General features: G+C 49.0%; 1 protein-coding gene across 5 annotated transcripts in view; it reads right to left on the bottom strand.

Moving 5' to 3' along the window:
• The window catches only part of SLIT1 (slit guidance ligand 1), a 178,784-nt gene that overhangs the window by 37,387 nt on the left and 122,580 nt on the right, over positions 1-18,817 (bottom strand). For 2 of the 5 annotated variants that reach the window (XM_081550594.1, XM_081550625.1), the window contains 9 exons: positions 16,671-16,742; positions 15,800-15,943; positions 5,937-6,100; positions 5,281-5,304; positions 4,991-5,135; positions 4,291-4,365; positions 4,002-4,145; positions 998-1,141; positions 545-711 (listed from right to left, as the gene is read on the bottom strand). In XM_081550594.1, the coding sequence (XP_081406720.1) occupies positions 545-711; positions 998-1,141; positions 4,002-4,145; positions 4,291-4,365; positions 4,991-5,135; positions 5,281-5,304; positions 5,937-6,100; positions 15,800-15,943; positions 16,671-16,742 (1,079 nt within the window). Of the gene's footprint in view, positions 1-539; positions 712-997; positions 1,142-4,001; positions 4,146-4,290; positions 4,366-4,990; positions 5,136-5,280; positions 5,305-5,915; positions 6,101-15,799; positions 15,944-16,670; positions 16,743-18,817 lie in introns of all 5 variants that reach the window. The other 3 variants (XM_081550609.1, XM_081550601.1, XM_081550617.1) reach the window with 3 other exon arrangements.

Genomic DNA, 18,817 nt, shown 5'->3' with positions numbered 1-18,817 from the left:
CTAACAGTTGCCTGTGTGTGTGATGCTCTGGATGGGGAGGCGGGGGGTGGAGGGATGGGCTAGATCCTGTGAGTGTAGGTAAAGGAGGACGCGACTCCAGGAGAGAGATCGAGGATTCAGGGAAAGAGAACACGGACGCAAGAAGTGACCCACGTATGGAGGATGGGACCCCTAAGAGAGTCCGGGTGGGTACTGCAGACAAGCTGAATCCGTGGTCTGGAGCCCTTAGGAACAGCTAGGAGGTAGGTCTCCGGGTTAAACATACTTAAAGAAATTACACTAAGATGTTAACTATGATTTTCTCTGAGTGACCAGCTAATAGGTAACATTTATGCCCTTCCTTTGTCTGGATTTCCCCATTTTTTAAAACAGTAAGCCCACCATTGTTCTTATAATCACACCAGAGACCCCACCAGGCTAAGGCAGGCGCAGGACTGAGTGGGTGTCCCTGTTGCTCGCCCCTCCCTTCCCCAGGGGACCCCTCCTCTCTGGAGCATGACCACGCTCCATCCCTCCACCAGCCGGGGGGGTGCCCACGCATTACCTTCTTCACACCTGAAGTCGGGGGCGGCCACGTCCTGCAGGGGAATCTGCCGCAAGAAGTCTGGGTTCTGGCACCGCGGGTTCCCTGTCACGATCTTCCTCTTGCGCAGCCAGTCACCCAGCCACGCCAGCTGGCAGTTGCAGTTGAAAGGGTTGGCCAGAAGGTTTCTGGAAGAGGCGGGTGGTGTGACCACGAAAAACTCCCCCGCCAGATTCAGTTGTCCCAGCAAAGCACGCTCCCACCCGCCACTTGCTGACCACACGATCGCCCACCACTCCCGGACAGCCAGCAGCTACTAGGAGGTAGCATGTTAACGCGTAAGGACCCAAACACCCGAGTCCTTCACAGTAACCACAGAAGACCCGCCGTGTCCTGCAGCGGGGGACGAGTGGGCGGGGCTCCAGGGTTCAGCCCCGCCCGCGCCGGCCCTGTGCCCTCGGAGCTTGGACTTACAGCGTGGACAGGGCCTGGAGCGTGTCGAAGGCTCCGGGGGAGATGGTGGCGATCTGGTTGTCGTAGAGCGAGAGGAGGCGCACGTTGCGCAGGCCCGTGAAGCTGTCGTTGTGGATGCAGTTGATGCGGTTGTTCCTTAGCATCCTAGGGCCGGGAGAGGAGGGGGAGCCGGTGCTGTGCCCCACGGCCATCCGCCTGCCCTGTGCTTTGGCCACCAGCGACCAGTTCACAAGTTCTCCTCCGGGGACGCTGAGCCACAGAGAGGGGAGCCCGGCACCACACCAGCGCTCCTCTCCTGGCCTCCCTGCCTCTGAGATGCCTGCCTCTCCACCCTGCCCACACGGGCCCCCCACGCTAACTACCATCACCTTCATCTCCGGGTGCCCACAGCCTCTCCAACCTCCAGGCCACGCACCATGGTCAACACCTGAGACTTGCCTAAAACTTAAACCTGGCCATGTCACTCTCCAGCCTAAAGCCCACAGCAGCCTCCAAACTGTGCACAGAATCCTGTTTAAACTCTTTACTACGCAGCCCCAGACCAGCACCTGCCCACCTCCCCAAGGATGGTCACACTCTCCACGTCTGTCCTTCAGGTGTGCTGCCCAGGCCAGCATCCCCACACCTTTCCCCAGCTATAATCTCCTTCCAGAATGACCTTCTTCCTCATTTATAGCTGCAAAAGTCTCTGTTCGTCCTTGAACACCTGACTCTATTCCTTTTCCCACACAAAAACTAAAATCAAGCCTGACATAGAATAGGCAATTCACAAAAGAAGTGAAATGGTTTAAGTTAAAATGGATGTACTAGCTGAGGGAGATTAAAAGGTATAAACTTCTGCTATAAAATAAATGAGTCATGAGCATGAATGTACAGAAATAAACAGTTTATGAACATTCATTGAAAAATGTTCAAACTTACTAGTAATCAAGGACATTTAACTGATATTGCATCTTTGCCTGCCAAATTACAAAATTGTTAAAAACATAACAATAAGGCCCAGGGTTGGCCAAAGGGTAGGAGGATGGGCACCTTCATGACAGCTGGCAGGAGAACTAATGGGGAGCTCCTGGAAGTGTGCCTGGTGAGATGTACCAGGAACCCTAACTGGGCCCTGTGTGCTTTCACCCAGCAGGTCTACCTTTAGGGATTTATCTTTAAGGTAATAATTCCTGATGGGCATAGAATTTCTTGACAAAGACATTAATCACAGCATTGCTTGTAATAAAATTAGAATTAGCCTTAATCTCTAATAATTATGTAGCTCCTTTGTCCATGGGGATTCTCTAGGAAAGAATACTGAAGTGGGTTGCCATGCCTTTCTCCAGGGGATCTTCCAGACCCAGGGATCGAACCCAGGTCTCCCGCATTGCAGGCAGATTCTTTACCGTCTAAGCCACCAGCGAAGCTCATTCAAAAGAAATATATATAATATATATAGTCATTATGTAATATATATAATCATTCAAAAGAAATCACAAAGATGCTCACATTATGTTTAAGAAAAAAAAGATTACTAAATAAAATGTATTCAAGGACTTCATTAAAATATATCTGTATGTTTGCATGCATGTATGTGCGTGAATGTGTGTATGCATGTAGGTACACGTGTGTGTGTGTGTCAATCATTAACCGTGATCAGTGGAGGGGTTACAGGCACTCCTTTTCCTGTGCCTGCACCACTCCTGCAGGCTCTGTCCCAGCCCCAGCCCTTCCTCTCTCCTCCGTCTACTCCAAGTCTTCCTTGGAAAGAACTCAAGTGACTGGTTGAACGCCCACGGCACCCTCTCTCAAGGAATACTGCGTGTGTGCTCAGTTGTTCAGTCATGTCCAACTCTTTGCGAGCCCATAACTGTAGCCCCCCAGGCTCCTCTGTCCACGGGATTTCCCAGGCAAGAGTAATGGAGTGGTTGCCATTTCCTACTCCAGGGGATCTTCCTGACCCATGTATTGAACCTGTGTCTCCTGCAACTCCTGCATTAGCAGGCAGATTCTTTACCACTGAGCCATGTGGGCCCTTCAAGAATTTGTAGGCACGTATAAAAAAGAACGAGGCAGCCCTCTATGAAGAATCTGCCACACCAGTGGAAAAAAAAAGCTGCAAAACACAGTGCAGAATAAAACCTTTTGTAAAACAGACAAATAAAAATCCACAGGGAATCCTCTCATGCATTTGTTTACCTTACATAAACTCCATGACACAGGCTCAGAAAACAAATCTATAGCCTTAATGCCATCTGACATTTAAATCCAGGCAGGTGGCTTCTAGAGGTGTTGTCCACATGGTAGTCACTACCCATATGCGGCCATTTAGATTTAAATTAATTGAAATGAAATTCAAAAGTCAGTGCCTCCATAGCCATGTCCACACGTCAAGTGCTCCCCGGCCACACGTGGCTACCAGACTGGACAGTGCAGATAGAGCATATGTCTGTCCCTGTGGCAAGTCTGACAAGCAGCACTGTCTCTCGGATACTCTAAATGTCTATACGATCACCTAAAGAGCTGGTGCTGCCTGGACCGAGAGAGGAGCTCCCTGCAGATTCACGGAGGAGTGACTGATTTCCGACGTCTGGAGAGCTCTGCCTGGGCTCTGAGTCATGGGGTCCCAGACTCCCACCTACACCCACTTGAGTCACCTCTGTGTCATGTCCCTGCCACTGTAGCACCAGCCACTCCTGAACTAAACACATGTGTTGTGATAGCGCAGCCTGACCGCAGGGCGATGGCAGGAGACCTCGAGAAGGGCCCACGTCCCCATTCCCTCACCTGCCATGAACCCCACACCCCAGGGAACAAGAAGACAGGTCTCATGCCCCAGTGACCAGCATCTGATGACTTGGTACACTTCAGCCAGGGTCCTCGGCCACAGCCCCTCAACTGCTGCAAGCTGGGGCTAGGGTAGAGACATTCCCTTGCTCTTCCCTGCCCTTTAACGCAGGTGCCCACGCTGTGACTTGGCTTCTGCCCCTGCCCCCCTGCTGCTCCCTGGCCGCACACTCACAGCGTCCTCAGGCCATCCAGGCCCCGGAACATGCCGCTCCGGATGGACTCCAGTTGGTTGGCAGTCAGGTGCAGCTCGCTCACTGAGGCTGCGCCCTCGAAGGCCCCGTCTTCAATCTCCGACACCTTGTTGTTGCTCAGATTGCTGGGAGAGGATTGTGGAGTTCAGGACCCCCTTCCCTGCACCTAGCCCCCATGCACAGAGCCCCGACCCCCACGAGATCTTAGGATTTCCCTTCCCCATCCTGCCCAGCCTGCTGACTACACCTTCCCGCCAATGGGTAACTCACATTTTCTTCAGATGGGTGAGTTTTTTAAACATCCCGGTGGCCTCCAGGATGGAAATTTCATTGTTGTTTAATCGTCTGTAAGAGGCAATGAAGGGAACTTATACATCCATAAAGGACAGACATTAAAGTATCTTCCAAACTGAGATTATTTGGGACTCAAACAAAGGGGACTCCTGGAAGAATTTCTCGGCCCTGGCGAATTGATCCTATTTCAGAGGAAGGTTGGACCAAGTGCTGGGGGGGAAACAGGGGATAATTTTAACATGAAAAATGCCATGAAATGTACATATGTAAATAATAGGCATGTGTAGGTATCCACACACATGCATATACATGTGCACAGATCTATATTTTTAGAGAAAGAAGAACAATAAAAGAATGGCTTAGGCTACAACTTGAGCTAATGGAATCAGGTCCCCACAAAGAAAGCAAAAGCATGATTGAGAGAAGCTGCCCTGGTTCAGGCTGGTGACCTGCTCTGGGGGCCAGAGACTGCCCTGGGGCGGAGGGGGAAGTGTGTAGGACTGGGAGTCAGGGCACAGGGGCCACTCCCTGCTGGAGCCAGCAGCTGGCATGCTCCTGGGGTGGGTCTCCAGTGGTCCCCAAATAAAGCTGCAGCAGAGGAAAACCCAGAGAAGGCCCAGGAGGATCAGTGGGAGCCGGGGGCAGGTGAGGGTGTGGGGTGGCTGGGGACCCTCACAGCTCGGCCGTGGCCTGGGGGATGCGCTCAGGGATCTTGGTGAGCTTCAGGCTGGAGCACTCCACCATGCTGGCCTCGCAGCGGCACTTGTGGGGACAGACCACGTCACTATTGCACTCGCTGTTCAGCTGGTAATCCTCAGTGCCTGTGGTGAGAGGGCAGAGGTCGGGGGCAGAGGGGCTGCCAGCAGCCCTGCCCTGTCTCAGGGGCCCCCCTGGCCTGCCCACCCCAGCCCCCTGCCCACCCACTGGCACCATCCCACCCAGGCTGGCCTTGGTGCTCCCTCCTACCTGGAATGAAGTACTGCTCTTTGGCTGGAGAGAGAAGGAGAAACACTAGGATGCTGGGATTGCCCAGGACATGCAGGAACAGCCCAGGCCCCCGCCCTGCTGCCCAGCAGAAGCCACCCCAGGAACCAGGCTAGGGTTGCAAATCAAGGCCCTGGAGCCCACCCACCCAGCTCCTGTGTGCAGGTCTTGCTGCTGAGCACGGATGTTCCTTGCCCAGACCGATAGGAGTGGGGATGGTACCGCCCCCAAGTAAACCCCGCCCAGGGGGCACCAAAACCACAGCAATGTTCACAGGTGCAGATGGATAGCACTGGGACTCAGAGGCTGACCCTCTGCCACCATAGAACCTGGAGGAGGCAACCATCTCTCTGAGGAGGGTTCCCAGGCCTCCTGGGTGTCTCCTAAGTCTTGAAAGAGCACCGTCCTGGGAGTAGAGTAACCTAGGTTCTTGCCAGTCCTCCCTGGGGGATCTGCAGCCAGCTCCACCTCCTCCCCAGGCCTCAGTAAGGAAAGGGTGGGGAACCTGTAGATCCAAGTCTACAATGTTGGTCCTACACCCTTCAGCGTGGGTCCAGAGAGGTCCAGTCACCCTGGTTGGAACCACCCAGGAAACACCTCAGGGTCCCTGAGCAGACTGAAGGCGGGTAGGCGGCTACCTGAGCAGCGGAACTTCTTGCTTTTGATCTGGCCGATGCGCTTGTTGGCCAGGCGTCGGGGGCTGGCACAGCGGGCCCCACTGGTCTCGATGGGGTTGGAGCGCAGGAAGTCTGCCAGCCACTTGAGGTTACAGTCACAGATGAAGGGGTTCTGGGCCAGATGCCTGTCCAGAGGGGGCAGATTGGGGATGAAAGATAAGCTGCTCACTTGTGTTGGTGGCCACCTGGATGGGGCCTTGCTGGCTCATGGCAGGGCCCACCTGGCCTCAGCCAGAGATGTGCACCTCCTGGGGAGACCATCTGGGGACACCCACCTCTACCAGAGCCTCACAGTGGGGACAGACCTCCATCCCCCTGGACCTTCCAGCTATCCCTTCAAGCCTCACTCTGTCCCCTCTCCTTCTACTCACATGTCCCTCCCTCTGTCTTGTGACAGACAGGAGTGGAGGCAGGAGTAACCTAGAGACCGGCCAAGGTACCCCTGTCCTTCCAAGAGCGAGATGATGGAATGGGCATTAGAACCCAAGACGGTCAGCATCCAGGGGCCTTTGGACCCCCGGTGCTGTGCATTCTGGACTGTCCCCTCCCTGTGGCCCCAGGCAGCAGCAGCATCTTCCCCACAGCCTCAGTCAGGAGGGGGTGGTGGCCTGGGTGGCAAGGCTGTGCCTGCAGCTGGGATGGGAGGTCTCCAAGTACCTGCTGCAGGTCCCTCAGCTTTCAGTAGAATCTCCGTTCCCACCCCAGACTATGGGGCTGCCTCCCCTTGACTGTTTCACAGGACGTCTCTTGATACAGGAAACTCAGAAAGCATTGCTGAGTAGCTGCTTACTGGGGACCCACTCATCTTCTCACTGGCTCCCTGCATTACCAGCAGGATACATGTGGGGAGAGGGCAGCTGACAGGTGACACCAGCTCAGGGCACACGAGTTACTGTAAGTGACCACAGAGGGGCCTTTTCCTTTGGCCCTAAACACTCTGCAGGGCTTCCTTGGTGGCTCAGAGGGTAAAGAATCCACCTGCAATGTGGGAGAAGACCTGGGTTCGATCCCTGTGTGAGAAGATCCCCTGGAGGAGGACATGGCAACCCACTCCAGTATTTTTGCCTGGAGAATCCCCATGGACAGAGGAGCCTGGCTGGCTACAGCCCATGGTGTTACAAAGAGTCGGACATGACTGAGCGACTAAGCACGCATCCTGCAGGCTCAGATCAGCCACTTCTGAACCTCCCAGCAGCCGGCTTGCCCACCCGTGTCCGGGCCAGTGCAGCAGTGCATGCCCTGCTATCTACACCAAGACAGCCAGGGGGGAAGAATCCAGCACCTGTCCTGGCTCCTGTACCCAAGAGCCAATGCTTCTGCAGTGACCAGCTCAGGGGATGCACCATGCCGCGGCCACTCTCCCTCCATGTATTGCCATCAGTTCCAGGGGTCTACGTATTGGTCCCTGCTGGGGTGCAGAGCTCTCCAAGCAGAGAGACAAGCCCTTGCCTAGAGTCTGTGCCCAGCTCAGCTCAGACCTTGGCCACTCTCTCTCCATCCACCCCTTCCTGGACTCTACCCTCTGGTCACTGGTCAGGATGCCTGGTGACAGCCCTCCCTGCCAGGCTGTCCCTCCACTCCTCTTTGCAGTGCCCGCCCCCCTTTCCTGTCTGAGTCTTGGCTCCTGCCAGCTCCACCAGGTTTGCCAGACCCCTCCCACCCCTTCTGCCTTCTGCTGGATGGTTTGTTTCCCGATTGAACTGCCAGTTTACGCAGAGAAGATGTGTTTGCTGACTCCCCAAGGCAGAATTCGTAGTTAATCTGAAATACACCAGGATTCGGGGGTTACTCTGGGATTGTTCCTGCTGCCTGTCACATCTGTCTGTGCCTTAGTACCCAGCTTCTGCCAAAAAGAATTGCTTGCCTCTATCACAATCTTGGCAGAAAACTCTGTTTAAAATCAACTCAATTATGTTATTCAGGCATGTATTAAAAGTGTCCAAGGGGTGCAGAGTAGAATAGATACTTTTTTAAAGACAGGCTATTTGTGTCAAAAGCAGCCTATAAAAATGCAACCACCCACCAAGGCAAGTGACTTCTGTATAAAGCTAAGTATTTGACATAAAGTTGAATTTTTAGCAGGTGTAAAGAGAGGGCAACTGGGGAAAGAAAATGCTCAAGAGGATAAAAGTATTTTTGGGAAAAAACAATCTTGTTAAAGGCACACCCAGAAATAGGTTGCACAAGCTGCCCAACAGTTCTTTTCATGGACATTTCTGAAAGCAGAAGATAGAGGGGAAAACTGATTTACAGTCTCTTTCTTGGATTAGGCGTTAAGATGTCACAACTAAAAATCTTTGGGGCAGACACTCAATATCATTAGTCAAATTAAACCCACAATGAACTACCATTTCACACCTACTAGGATGGCTATAATCATAAAGAAAATCAATACCATGTGTGGGCAAGGATGTAGAGAAATGGGAACCTTCATAACATTGCTGGTGGAAATGTAAAATATATATAGCCACTTTGGAAAACAGTGGCAGTTTCTTCAAAAGTTAAACATAAATTTCCCACGTCATCCAGAAATTCCAAGAGAAATGAAACCCTCTGTCCTCACAAAGATGTGTGAGCAAATAATCACAGCAGCATTATTCATAATGGCCCCAAAGTTGAAATGATCCAGATGTCCATCAACTGGGAAGGAAAAACAGAATGTGCATAAATGGAAAATTATTTGGCAATAAAAAGGAACAAGTACTGATACATGTTTAGAATATGAAGGAACCTCAAAAACATTATGCTAAGCAAAAGAATTCAATCACAAAAGATGACGTATCATATGAGTCGATTTTCGTGAACTGTCCAGAAAAGGCAAATCTATGAGACAGAAATTAGATTAGTGATTGCCTGGGGATGGGCTGGAAATAGGAATTGATTGCAAATGGGCACAAGGGATTTTGGGGGGTAATGGAAATGTTCTAAAATTGAATTGTAGCAATAGTTGAACAACTGTAAATTTACTAAAAAATCATTGATATCATTTACCAGAACAGGTAAATTTTATGGTGTATGTAACTTATACCTCACCCAAGCTTTAAAAAAAATTTTTTTTTTAATCTCTTGGGGCAAGTAAAACTGCAAAATCAATACTGTGATAAAGGGCTCTCAGGCACAGATCTCAGAGCTATCGACAAATCAAGCAAGATTTGGTGAGTTTAAATCTGCTTGGTTCTGACGTAAGACTAGGCCAAGGGTTTAACTATAATAAGACTATCTGATTATATCTTGGGTTTGCATTTCTTACACTCTTGTTCTGAACTGTACTTTGATTGTTAATATGTAATAGTTGTTCGTGGAAGTTCAGTTTTGTTTTACAGCCTTCAATAGTGAGACGGTAAAGAACCTGCTTGCAATGCAGGAGATGCGGGTTCAATCCCTGGGTTGGGAAGACCCTCTGGAGAAGAGAATGGCTACCCACTCCAGTATTCTTGCCTAGAGAATTCCATGGACAGAGGAGCCTGGGGGGCCACAGTCCATGGGATCACAAAGAGTCAGACATGATGGAGTGACTAACGCACACATTCTTAGGGAAAAAGTACAATTTGGGGGCAAGCTACCTAATTTCTCAGTGCTGGTGAAGAGATACCCAAAGACAAATGCCTGCTCTACTAGATGTTAGGTGACCTTGGATAGGTCTATCTCTGCCTCAATTTCTTGTAAGTAAGGCAGGGATGACAGCACCTGCTCCATAGGTTATTGTGTTAAGATAACACACGCAAAGAATAGTGGCCTAGGGTGGCCAGAGGTGATTAATAAACAGTAATTGTCAGTAATGCTATCAGTATTACTACTATTACCACCTCTACCTATGGGAAACCTTCCTCTTCTAACACCCTGCTCCAGCTCTGTGCCTTACTACTGCCTTCATGGCAGTGGCCAAGATCTCAGGTACGGTGTCCAGGAGGACAGAAGCACTCTTGAAATCCAGCCAGGTAAATGGACACAGACAGAATCTACACACCGTGAGCACAATCTATTTGATGAAACCCTTCCACCTTGAAAGCGAGGCAGCACTTCACAGAAGATCCTCAGCCCCATTCCCTATCTGCAAGGCTTTCCTGCGTGTGTCTCCCCAGCCCTGAAATCTCCTTACTGCATTGCTCTTGGATGTTCTGCCAGCTTTGTAAAATAACCCATCTTGCCCATGTCTCTCCATGACCTCTAATTTCACATGCTTGGCAAGATTTCCTCATAGTGTTCCTTCCCTCTCTCCCTGGCTATACATAAGTTAATTAGCAGGAGTGGGCTGCAGGCGGGTGCCTGGGCTCTAATGAGTTTGTCTTTGTGGCTGACATCCCTGCTGACATGCAGGGTCCCCAGGGAGCAGAAGCTGTGCCTTCTACTTGATCTATTTCCCATGCAGATCTTAGCTGATGGAGCACGCTGCTCAGTGGGTAAACAGTGGTAGGGGTGACAACGACAACAACGGCCATGGTAATAATAAGTGCCCATCAGGCACACATCAAGGACCCATGGGTCAGCATGTCAAGTCAAGCTGCAGGCTTACAACTAAAGATGTGGAATGTAGTGCCTGAATCTAACCAAACAGTAGAAGTTTCCCTGTACAGAAGCGTTCCACCTAAAAGATAAGGACTTTTTGTAAAGGCCTAACTACACCAGCATTATCAAATGGAGAAGGAATGTTAGAATTGTCATATCACCACTTCAGGACTCCTAATAAAGGAGTGGGTCTAGGCACTGAAATCAGTGGCAGTGTTTATTAAAAAAGAAAGAAAATCAGATATCGTGAGCCTCCTGATAAAAGTACACAATACTATGAGGTCATCTCACCAGAAAAAGAACAAATACCTGAGCCTGATGCAAGCTCCTAGATGAAAATTTCTATTTGCAGGACACAGAACATAGGAACATGTGAAACTATACCACAGCAGATGAAGTCAGCAAATCCAGACTGTGGGGAAGTCTACAAATCCAGAAAAGCAGTGTCTTCAAACAATAAAGTGCAAGGGAAAAGGAGATGCAGAGGATACCTATAGGTTAAAAACAGTTTAAGTGGTACACCAACAAATATCAATTATATCGCATAGACCTTATTTATTTATTTATGAGGGAGAGGATTTTAAAATGCTCTTTATTTAAAATTTTATTTTTATACAGTTCTTAAATGTTACTTTCCATTTACAGTTACTGCAAAATATTGGCTATATTCCCTGTGTTGGCATCCTTATTGTGTGCCCCCCTCTCCCCTACCCCTGTGTTTCCCCTCCCCTCTGCCCCCACTGGTAACCACTAGTTTGTTCTCTGCATCTACGAGCCTGCTTCTTGCTCATTATAACCACTAATTTGTTGTATTCTTTAGTTTCCACATGTAAGTGATATCGTAGAATATTTGTCTTTCTTTGTCTGACTTATTTCACTTAGCATAATGCCCTTTAAGTCCACCTGTGTTGCTGCAAAGGGTAAAATTTCATTCCTTTTTGTGGCTGAGTAGTATTCCATTGTACGTTTATATCATATCTTCTTTAGCCATTCATGTATTCTTTGACACTTAGGTTGCTTCCATATCTTGGCTATTATAAACAGTGCTGCTATGAACACTGGGGTGTAATGTATTGCATTAGTGTTTTTGGTTCTTTTGGATATATACCCAGAGTCGAACTGCTGAGTTATATGGCAGTTCTATTTTTAGCTTTTTGAGAAACCTCCATACTGTTCTCCATCATGGACACACCAATTTACCTTTCCACCAATGGGGCATGCATAGGCCTTATTTACATCCAGTTCAGTTCAGTCTCCCGGTCGTGTCCGACTCTTTGCGACTCCGTGAACTGCAGCATGCCAGCCCTGTCCATCATCAACTCCCAGAGTCCACCCAAACCCATGCCCACTGAGTCAGTGATGCCATCCAGCCATCTCATCCTCTGTCGTCCCCTTCTCCTCCTGCCCCCAATCCTTCCCAGCATTAGGGTCTTTTCCAATGAGTCAACTCTTCGCATGAGGTGGCCAAAGTATTGGAGTTTCAGCTTCAACATCAGTCCTTCCAATGAACACCAAGGGCTGATCTCCTTTAGGATGGACTGGTTGGATCTTCTTGCAGTCCAAGGGACTCTCAAGAGTCTTCTCCAACACCACAGTTCAAAAGCATCAGTTCTTTGGTGCTCAGCTTTCTTCACCCAATTCTCACATCCATACATGACTACTGGAAAAACCATAGTCTTGACTAGACGGACCTTTGTTGACAAAGTAGTGTCTCTGCTTTAAATATGCTATCTAGATTGGTCATAACTTTCCTTCCAAGAAGTAAACATCTTTTAATTTCATGGATGCAGTCACCATCTGCAGTGATTTTAGAGCCCCCAAAAATAACGCCTGACACTGTTTCCACTGTTTCCCCACCTATTTCCCATGAAGTGATGGGATGAGATGCCATGATCTTAGTTTTCTGAATGTTGAGCTTTAAGCCAACTTTTTCACTCTCCTCTTTCACTTTCATCAAGAGGCTCTTTAGTTCTTCTTCACTTTCTGCCATAAGGGTGTTGTCTTCTGCATATCTGAGGTTATTGATATTTCACCTGGCAATCTTGATTCCAGCTTATGCTTCCTTCAGCCCAGCGTTTCTCATGATGTACTCTGCATGTAAGTTAAATAAGCAGGGTGACAATATACAGCCTTAATGTACTCCTTTTCCTATTTGGAACCAGTCTGTTGTTCCATGTCCAGTTCTAACTGTTGCTTCCTGACCTGCATACAGGTTTCTCAAGAGACAGATCAGATGGTCTGGTATTCCCATCTCGTTCAGAATTTTCCAGTTTATTGTGATCCACACAGTCAAAGGCTTTGGCATAGTCAATAAGGCAGAAATAGATGTTTTTCTGGAGCTCTCTTGCTTTTTTGATGATCCAGTGAATGTTGGCAATTTGATCTCTGGTTCCTCTGCCTTTTCTAAAGCCAGCTTGAACATCTGGAAGTTCACGGTTCACGTATTGCTGAAGCCTGGCTTGGAGAATTTTGAGCATTACTTTACTAGCATGTGCTGCTAAGTCACTTCAGTCGTGTCCGACTCTGTGCGACCCCATAGACGGCAGCTCACCAGGCTCCCCCGTCCCTGGGATTCTCCAGGCAAGAACACTGGAGTGGGTTGCCATTTCCTTCTCCAACGCATGAAAGTGAAGAATGAAAGTGAAGTCGCTCAGTCGTGTCTGACTCTTAGTGACCCTATGGACTGCAGCCCACCAGGCTCCTCCGTCCATGGGATTCTCCAGGCAAGAGTACTGGAGTGAGATGAGTGCAATTGTGCAGTAGTTCGAGCATTCCTTGGCATTGCCTTTCTTTGGGATTGGAATGAAAACTGACCTTTTCCAGTCCTGTGGCCACTGCTGAGTTTTCCATATTTGCTGGCATATTGAGTGCAGCACTTGCACAGCATTATCTTTGAGGATTTGAAATAGCTCAACTGGAATTCCATCACCTCCACTAGCTTTGTTCGTAGTGATGCTTTCTAAGGCCCACTGGACTTAACATTCCAGGATGTCTGGCTCTAGGTGAGTGATCACATCATCTTGATTATCTGGGTCATGAAGATCTTTTTTGTACAGTTCTTCTGTGTATTCTTGCCACCTCTTCTTAATATCTTCTGCTTCTGTTAGGTCCCTACCATTTCTGCCCTTAATCGAGCCCATCTTTGCATGAAATGTTCCCTTGGTATCTCTAATTTTCTTGAAGAGATCTCTAGTCTTTCCCATTCTGTTGTTTTCCTCTATTTCTTTGCATTGATCACTGAGGAAGGCTTTCTTATCTCTCCTTGCTATTCTTTGGAACTCTGCATTCAGTTGGGAATATCTTTCCTTTTCTCCTTTGCTTTTCACTTCTCTTCTTTTCACAGCTATTTGTAAGGCCTCCTCAGACAGCCATTTTGCTTTTTTGCATTTCTTTTCCATGGGGATGGTCTTAACCCCTGTCTCCTGTACAATGTCACGAACCTCTGTCCATAGTTCATCAGGCACTCTCTCTATCAGATCTAGTCCCTTAAATCTATTTGTCACTTCCAGTGTATAATCATAAGGGATTTGATTTAGGTCATACCTGAATGGTCTAGCAGATTTCCCTACTTTCTTCAATTTAAGTCTGAATTTGGCAACAAGGAGTTCATGATCTGAGCCACAGTCAGGTCCTGGTCTTGTTTTTTCTGACTGTATAGAGCTTCTCCATCTTTGGCTGAAAAGAATATAATCAATCTGATTTCGGTGTTGACCATCTGGTGATGTCCATGTGTAGAGTCTTCTCTTGTGTTGTTGGAAGAGGGTGTTTGCTATGACCAGTGTGTTCTCTTGGCAAAACTCTATTAGCCTTTGTCCTCCTTCATTCTGTACTCCAAGGCCAAATTTGCCTGTTACTCCAGGTATTTCCTGATTTCCTACTTTTGCATTCCAGTCACCTATAATGAAAAGGACATCTTTTTTGGGTGTTAGTTCTAAAAGGTTTTGTAGGTCTTCGTAGAACCGTTCAACTTCAGCTTCTTCAGTGTTACTGGTCAGGGCATAGACTTGGATTACCATGATATTGAATGGTTTGCCTTGGAAATGAACAGAGATCATTCTGTCATTTTTGAGATTGCATCCAAGTACTGCATCTCTGACTCTTTTGCTGACCATGATGGCTACTCCATTTCTTCTAAGGGATTCCTGTCCACAGTAGTAGATATAATGCTCATCTGAGTTAAATTCAGCCATCCCATCCTGACTCAAACAAATTATTTTTAAAGTTGTATAATATGTAGGAAACACTTGGAAATTTGAACACTAATGAGATAGTTGATGATTTTAAAGAATTGTTGTATTTTTAGATATAACAAGAGTGTTGTGTGTTTTCAGAGTTCTTGCCTTTTATAAATATGTATGAATTCTGTGTTGATGATAAATGATGTCGGGGAGGCATGAAAGGGGGACATACTGATGAAGCAAGATTGACTGGCTGTGAGTCAAAGCTGGGAGACAAGCACTGGGAGGTCTGCTGTGCTACTTTTAAATGCTTTCAATTTCCTATAATAAAAGATTAAAGAAAACTCCTAGAATTACTGCTCTCTAATTTTAATTTATAATTATCACTGCTGCCACTGTCATTCACTTAAGACATTATCGATTGCAAGATGCACTAGTATTAATATTTTACGTATCATCAAGAAAGAACAAAATGCTGCCAATTAAATAAGCCATCAAGTATAATATGCAACCCAATTCCACAGCTGTTACTGTGGAGACAACGCACGTCTTAGAATCAATGGGTAGTAATAATAATAAAAATTGTAGCCAGCATTTAAGAAGCATTTGCAATGAGCTAAGCTCTGTACAGGGGCTTCCCTCATAGCTCAGTTGGTTAAGAATCTGCCTGCAGTGCAGGAGACCCGGGTTTGATCCGTGGGTCAGGGAAGATCCCCTGGAGAAGGAAATGGCAACCCACTCCAGTATCCTTGCCTGGAAAATCGCATGGACAGAGGAGCCTGGTGGGTGGCAGTCCATGGGGTCACAAAGAGTCGGGCACGACTGAGCGACTAACACTTACTTAAGCTCTGTACAAACATCCCTTTTAATCTCGTAACAACCCCGTGAAGATGATGTCCTCATTTTATGAATGAGTAAACTGAGCCCCAGAGAAGCTAACTAACTTGCTTAGGGCCACACAGCCAATAAGAGGCATAGATGGAATTTGAACCCTGGGTTATCTAAGCCAGAATCTGTCCTCCATTAGACACCTGCCTGTATCTAGAGGCTGTTATCTCCCCGAGGTCCATCTGCTGGGGTGCGGGAGGGGCAAGAGGGCACTCACAGGGTCTGGTGCGGGAGGGGCAAGAGGGCACTCACAGGGTCTGGATGGCCCGCAGGGAGGTGAAGGTTCCCTTAGCGAGACTCTGGATCTTGTTGTCATACAGGGAGAGCAGTGAGAGGTTCTGCAGATCCTGGAAGGCATCGAGCCGGATGCAGTTGATCTTGTTGGCATTCAGGAGCCTGTGGGCAGAGCCAGGCAGGTGGTGAGGGGAGAGCCACAGAAGGGGATGCATCATGTCTTGGGCTCCTTCCTAGGCACCGACCATGCGTTATGTCAGGGAGGAGTTCACAGGAGCAGGCGCAGGGGACCTGGCCCTCTGGATGTCCACTCCATGCAGAGGAGCTGAGAACTCCCGCTGCCTTCTCTATGCACAGGGACCATTTAGTCCCCACGTGTCTCTCTTTCAAGGAAGTGCTAGAGGTGCCCACCCCATGGGATTCTCGGACAGCCGCGAGCACAGTGGCCAGGCCACCTCCCAAAGGCCTTTGGGGGATCCTCCGCCTCTCCTTCTGCTGGGTTTCCCAGGCAGCTCAGAGGGAGTGTCTGGCTTCTGTGCTTCTCGAGTCCTGGGAGAGAACCTTGCCTGAATGCTCATGGTTCGAAGAGCCTGGCCTGGGCCTGGGTGTCCCCCGCAGGAGACAACTCCTTCCCCAACCACAGGGAGAATTCAGGAATGCAGGCTGCATCTCAGGGACCTCTCCACTTGGGCATCCTGTGATCAGCTCTGAATCCACCTCTCTTCCTCTCTGGCCCCTCACAGCCCTGCCAGGTCTGCCATCCCCCAAGCTCCTTGCCTCCAGTGAGTACTACACCCCAAAGACGCTGAAAGGGCCAGGCTGAGAGGCCGGAGGAATACTGCCCCACTCTGTGAGTCCCACCCAAGGTCACTCGCATTCAGGTCCTTACAGGAGCTGTAGGGTGAACAGGCCTCCAAACACGCCCCGGGGGAGGTCTGTGATCTTGTTCCCATAGAGGACCCTGGAAAGAAGGCAGTGGAAAGGGAGAGTTAGAGGACTGCCCTGCACAGCTCTCCAAGACCTGCCCACACGATGGTACCATCCCTAAGCCTTTCACACTGCTGGCCACACCGGCGCAGGCTTGTTCTCACAGGGGCCAGTAGATGCTAGTAAAGTGCACCGGGAAGGGGTCATGGTCCCTAATCAGCACAAAGGTGACCTATAGGCTAGAGGCAGCCATGACCCCCACCATTTTGAGAGCAGCCCCTCACTCACTCTCTGCCCTCAAGCATAGATCCCATGGAAGCCTGCAAAAGGGCCCTTCCGGGGAGGCTCATGGGAAATTAACCTGATTTGGGATCTGAAAGGAGATTGTTGAGAGAGAAGAAAAATCCCAAGGGCAGGAAAATTCATCTTTTCAGAGAATTACAGGCAAAAACTGGGATCCCAGACAGCACATGTGGTATGAGCTCCAGCACGTCAAGCGAAACTTTCCAGCACAGATAAAATATTATTACAAGAAGCAAAGTTTCCTATGTGGAACATGAATTCCACATATAATCAGAAAAAAATGCAAATGTTCAAAATAGACATGCAGGCAGGAATGGGGTCCGACAGATGGTGGAAGTGTCATGGAGACCTGGAGTGGGGGGTGTATTCCACTCCAGTTTCACAAGCTGCACCCCCCCACCCCACCCCTCCAGTCACTCCTGGAAACACTCCATCTGAGTTAAAACAGTGTGCTCTCTCTTTGAGATCTCTCTTGGAGGAGGGCACAGTGGGAGCTAAGTAGGTTCCAGGCTGGCTGGAGTGGACGGCTTCAGTATGGTTTGGGTGGAGGAAACAAAGTGGACAGTAGCTTGAATCTCAGCCAGCCAGAACCAGGAGGCCTCTGAGACATGATCTGATTTGGAAAGATCCCTCCATCTGCTGTGTGGGGAATGGAATGGGTGGGAGTTGAAGCAGGGAGACCAGGTCAGGGCCTGCAAGGTGGACATTATCAAGGGGATCTTTTTGCATGACCTCAGCATGAAAGTTCTTATATGGTGAGGAGGCGTGACAGAAGCCCACTTAGATGGGTTATATGTCATGTTCCAATTTAGGAGGAAATTTATTCACTTTTCTGAAAAAGACCCTGCATTTTGGCAGCCATCATCAGGATCTGATCTCCTCAGCCAGTCATAGTGGCCCATCACCAGGCTGTCAAGCACAGCTGTGCAAGTTGCACACTGCACAACTTTGTGTGATTCACAATGGCCCCACCCACTACCTTGGATTCTATTCCAAGAGAAGAGGGTGTACATGGAAGGCACTGAGTCAACAGCCTCCTGCAATACCCTGGGGGGAGTTTCATTCTGTTTCACTTCCCAGGCCCCAAATCAATGCCAAGCATGTGTCCAGTGTTGCCAAGGGACAGGTTAAAATACTCATTTCCAAGAGTGATGAATAGCCCCCACCAACAGGGAGCTTGCCTCACTACAGGGCACCCTGAGTTCACTCTCTGGAGACAATGCACCACGGGACCTCAGAGAGTGAGGGGCTTGGTGAACTTGGGAGTGCAAGCAAGGGTTCTTGGAAAAAGGAAGATGAAGCAACATTTCCTAGACTAATTTTCGATGCCACACAGTGTTTTGTAGATTGATGGATCCCCAATAAACTGTTGAGGAAAGGGAAATACTGGACAGGGTTAGGGAGCAGGTAGGCAGGAAACACGGTCTTCACCATCACCCACCACAGCCTGAGATCAGAGCATGTCTGGGACAAAAGTTATAAGCTGTGGCAGATTTCACAACTAGAGCTTGTGGTTGCTGCCATTCCCTAACCCAGGGAATGCTTAGGAGAACAGACTGCTGGGCCTCTGTGTGGAGGCAGGGCCAACATGAAGGCTGGACTGAGCCAGATGACTGCCACAAAGAATGCTGGGAAAATCCCCACCGCAAAAGGAAGAGCGTCACCGTTGCCAGGGGCAACAGCTCTGCCTAGCTTTTCCATGCACTCAGCCCTTGATTCCTTCCTCCCCCTCCCAGCTGCAGAGGATCCACAAAGAGGAAGGGAAAGCTGAGCACAGCAGCCCTGGGCACTGCAGCCAGAGGGAGA

Source organism: Giraffa tippelskirchi, chromosome 2 (genome assembly GCF_054371585.1).
Source record: "Giraffa tippelskirchi isolate mGirTip1 chromosome 2, T2T-mGirTip1v1.2.pri, whole genome shotgun sequence".
Classification (NCBI taxonomy): Eukaryota; Metazoa; Chordata; class Mammalia; order Artiodactyla; family Giraffidae; genus Giraffa; species Giraffa tippelskirchi.
This window is presented reverse-complemented; position numbering and strand designations above follow the sequence as displayed.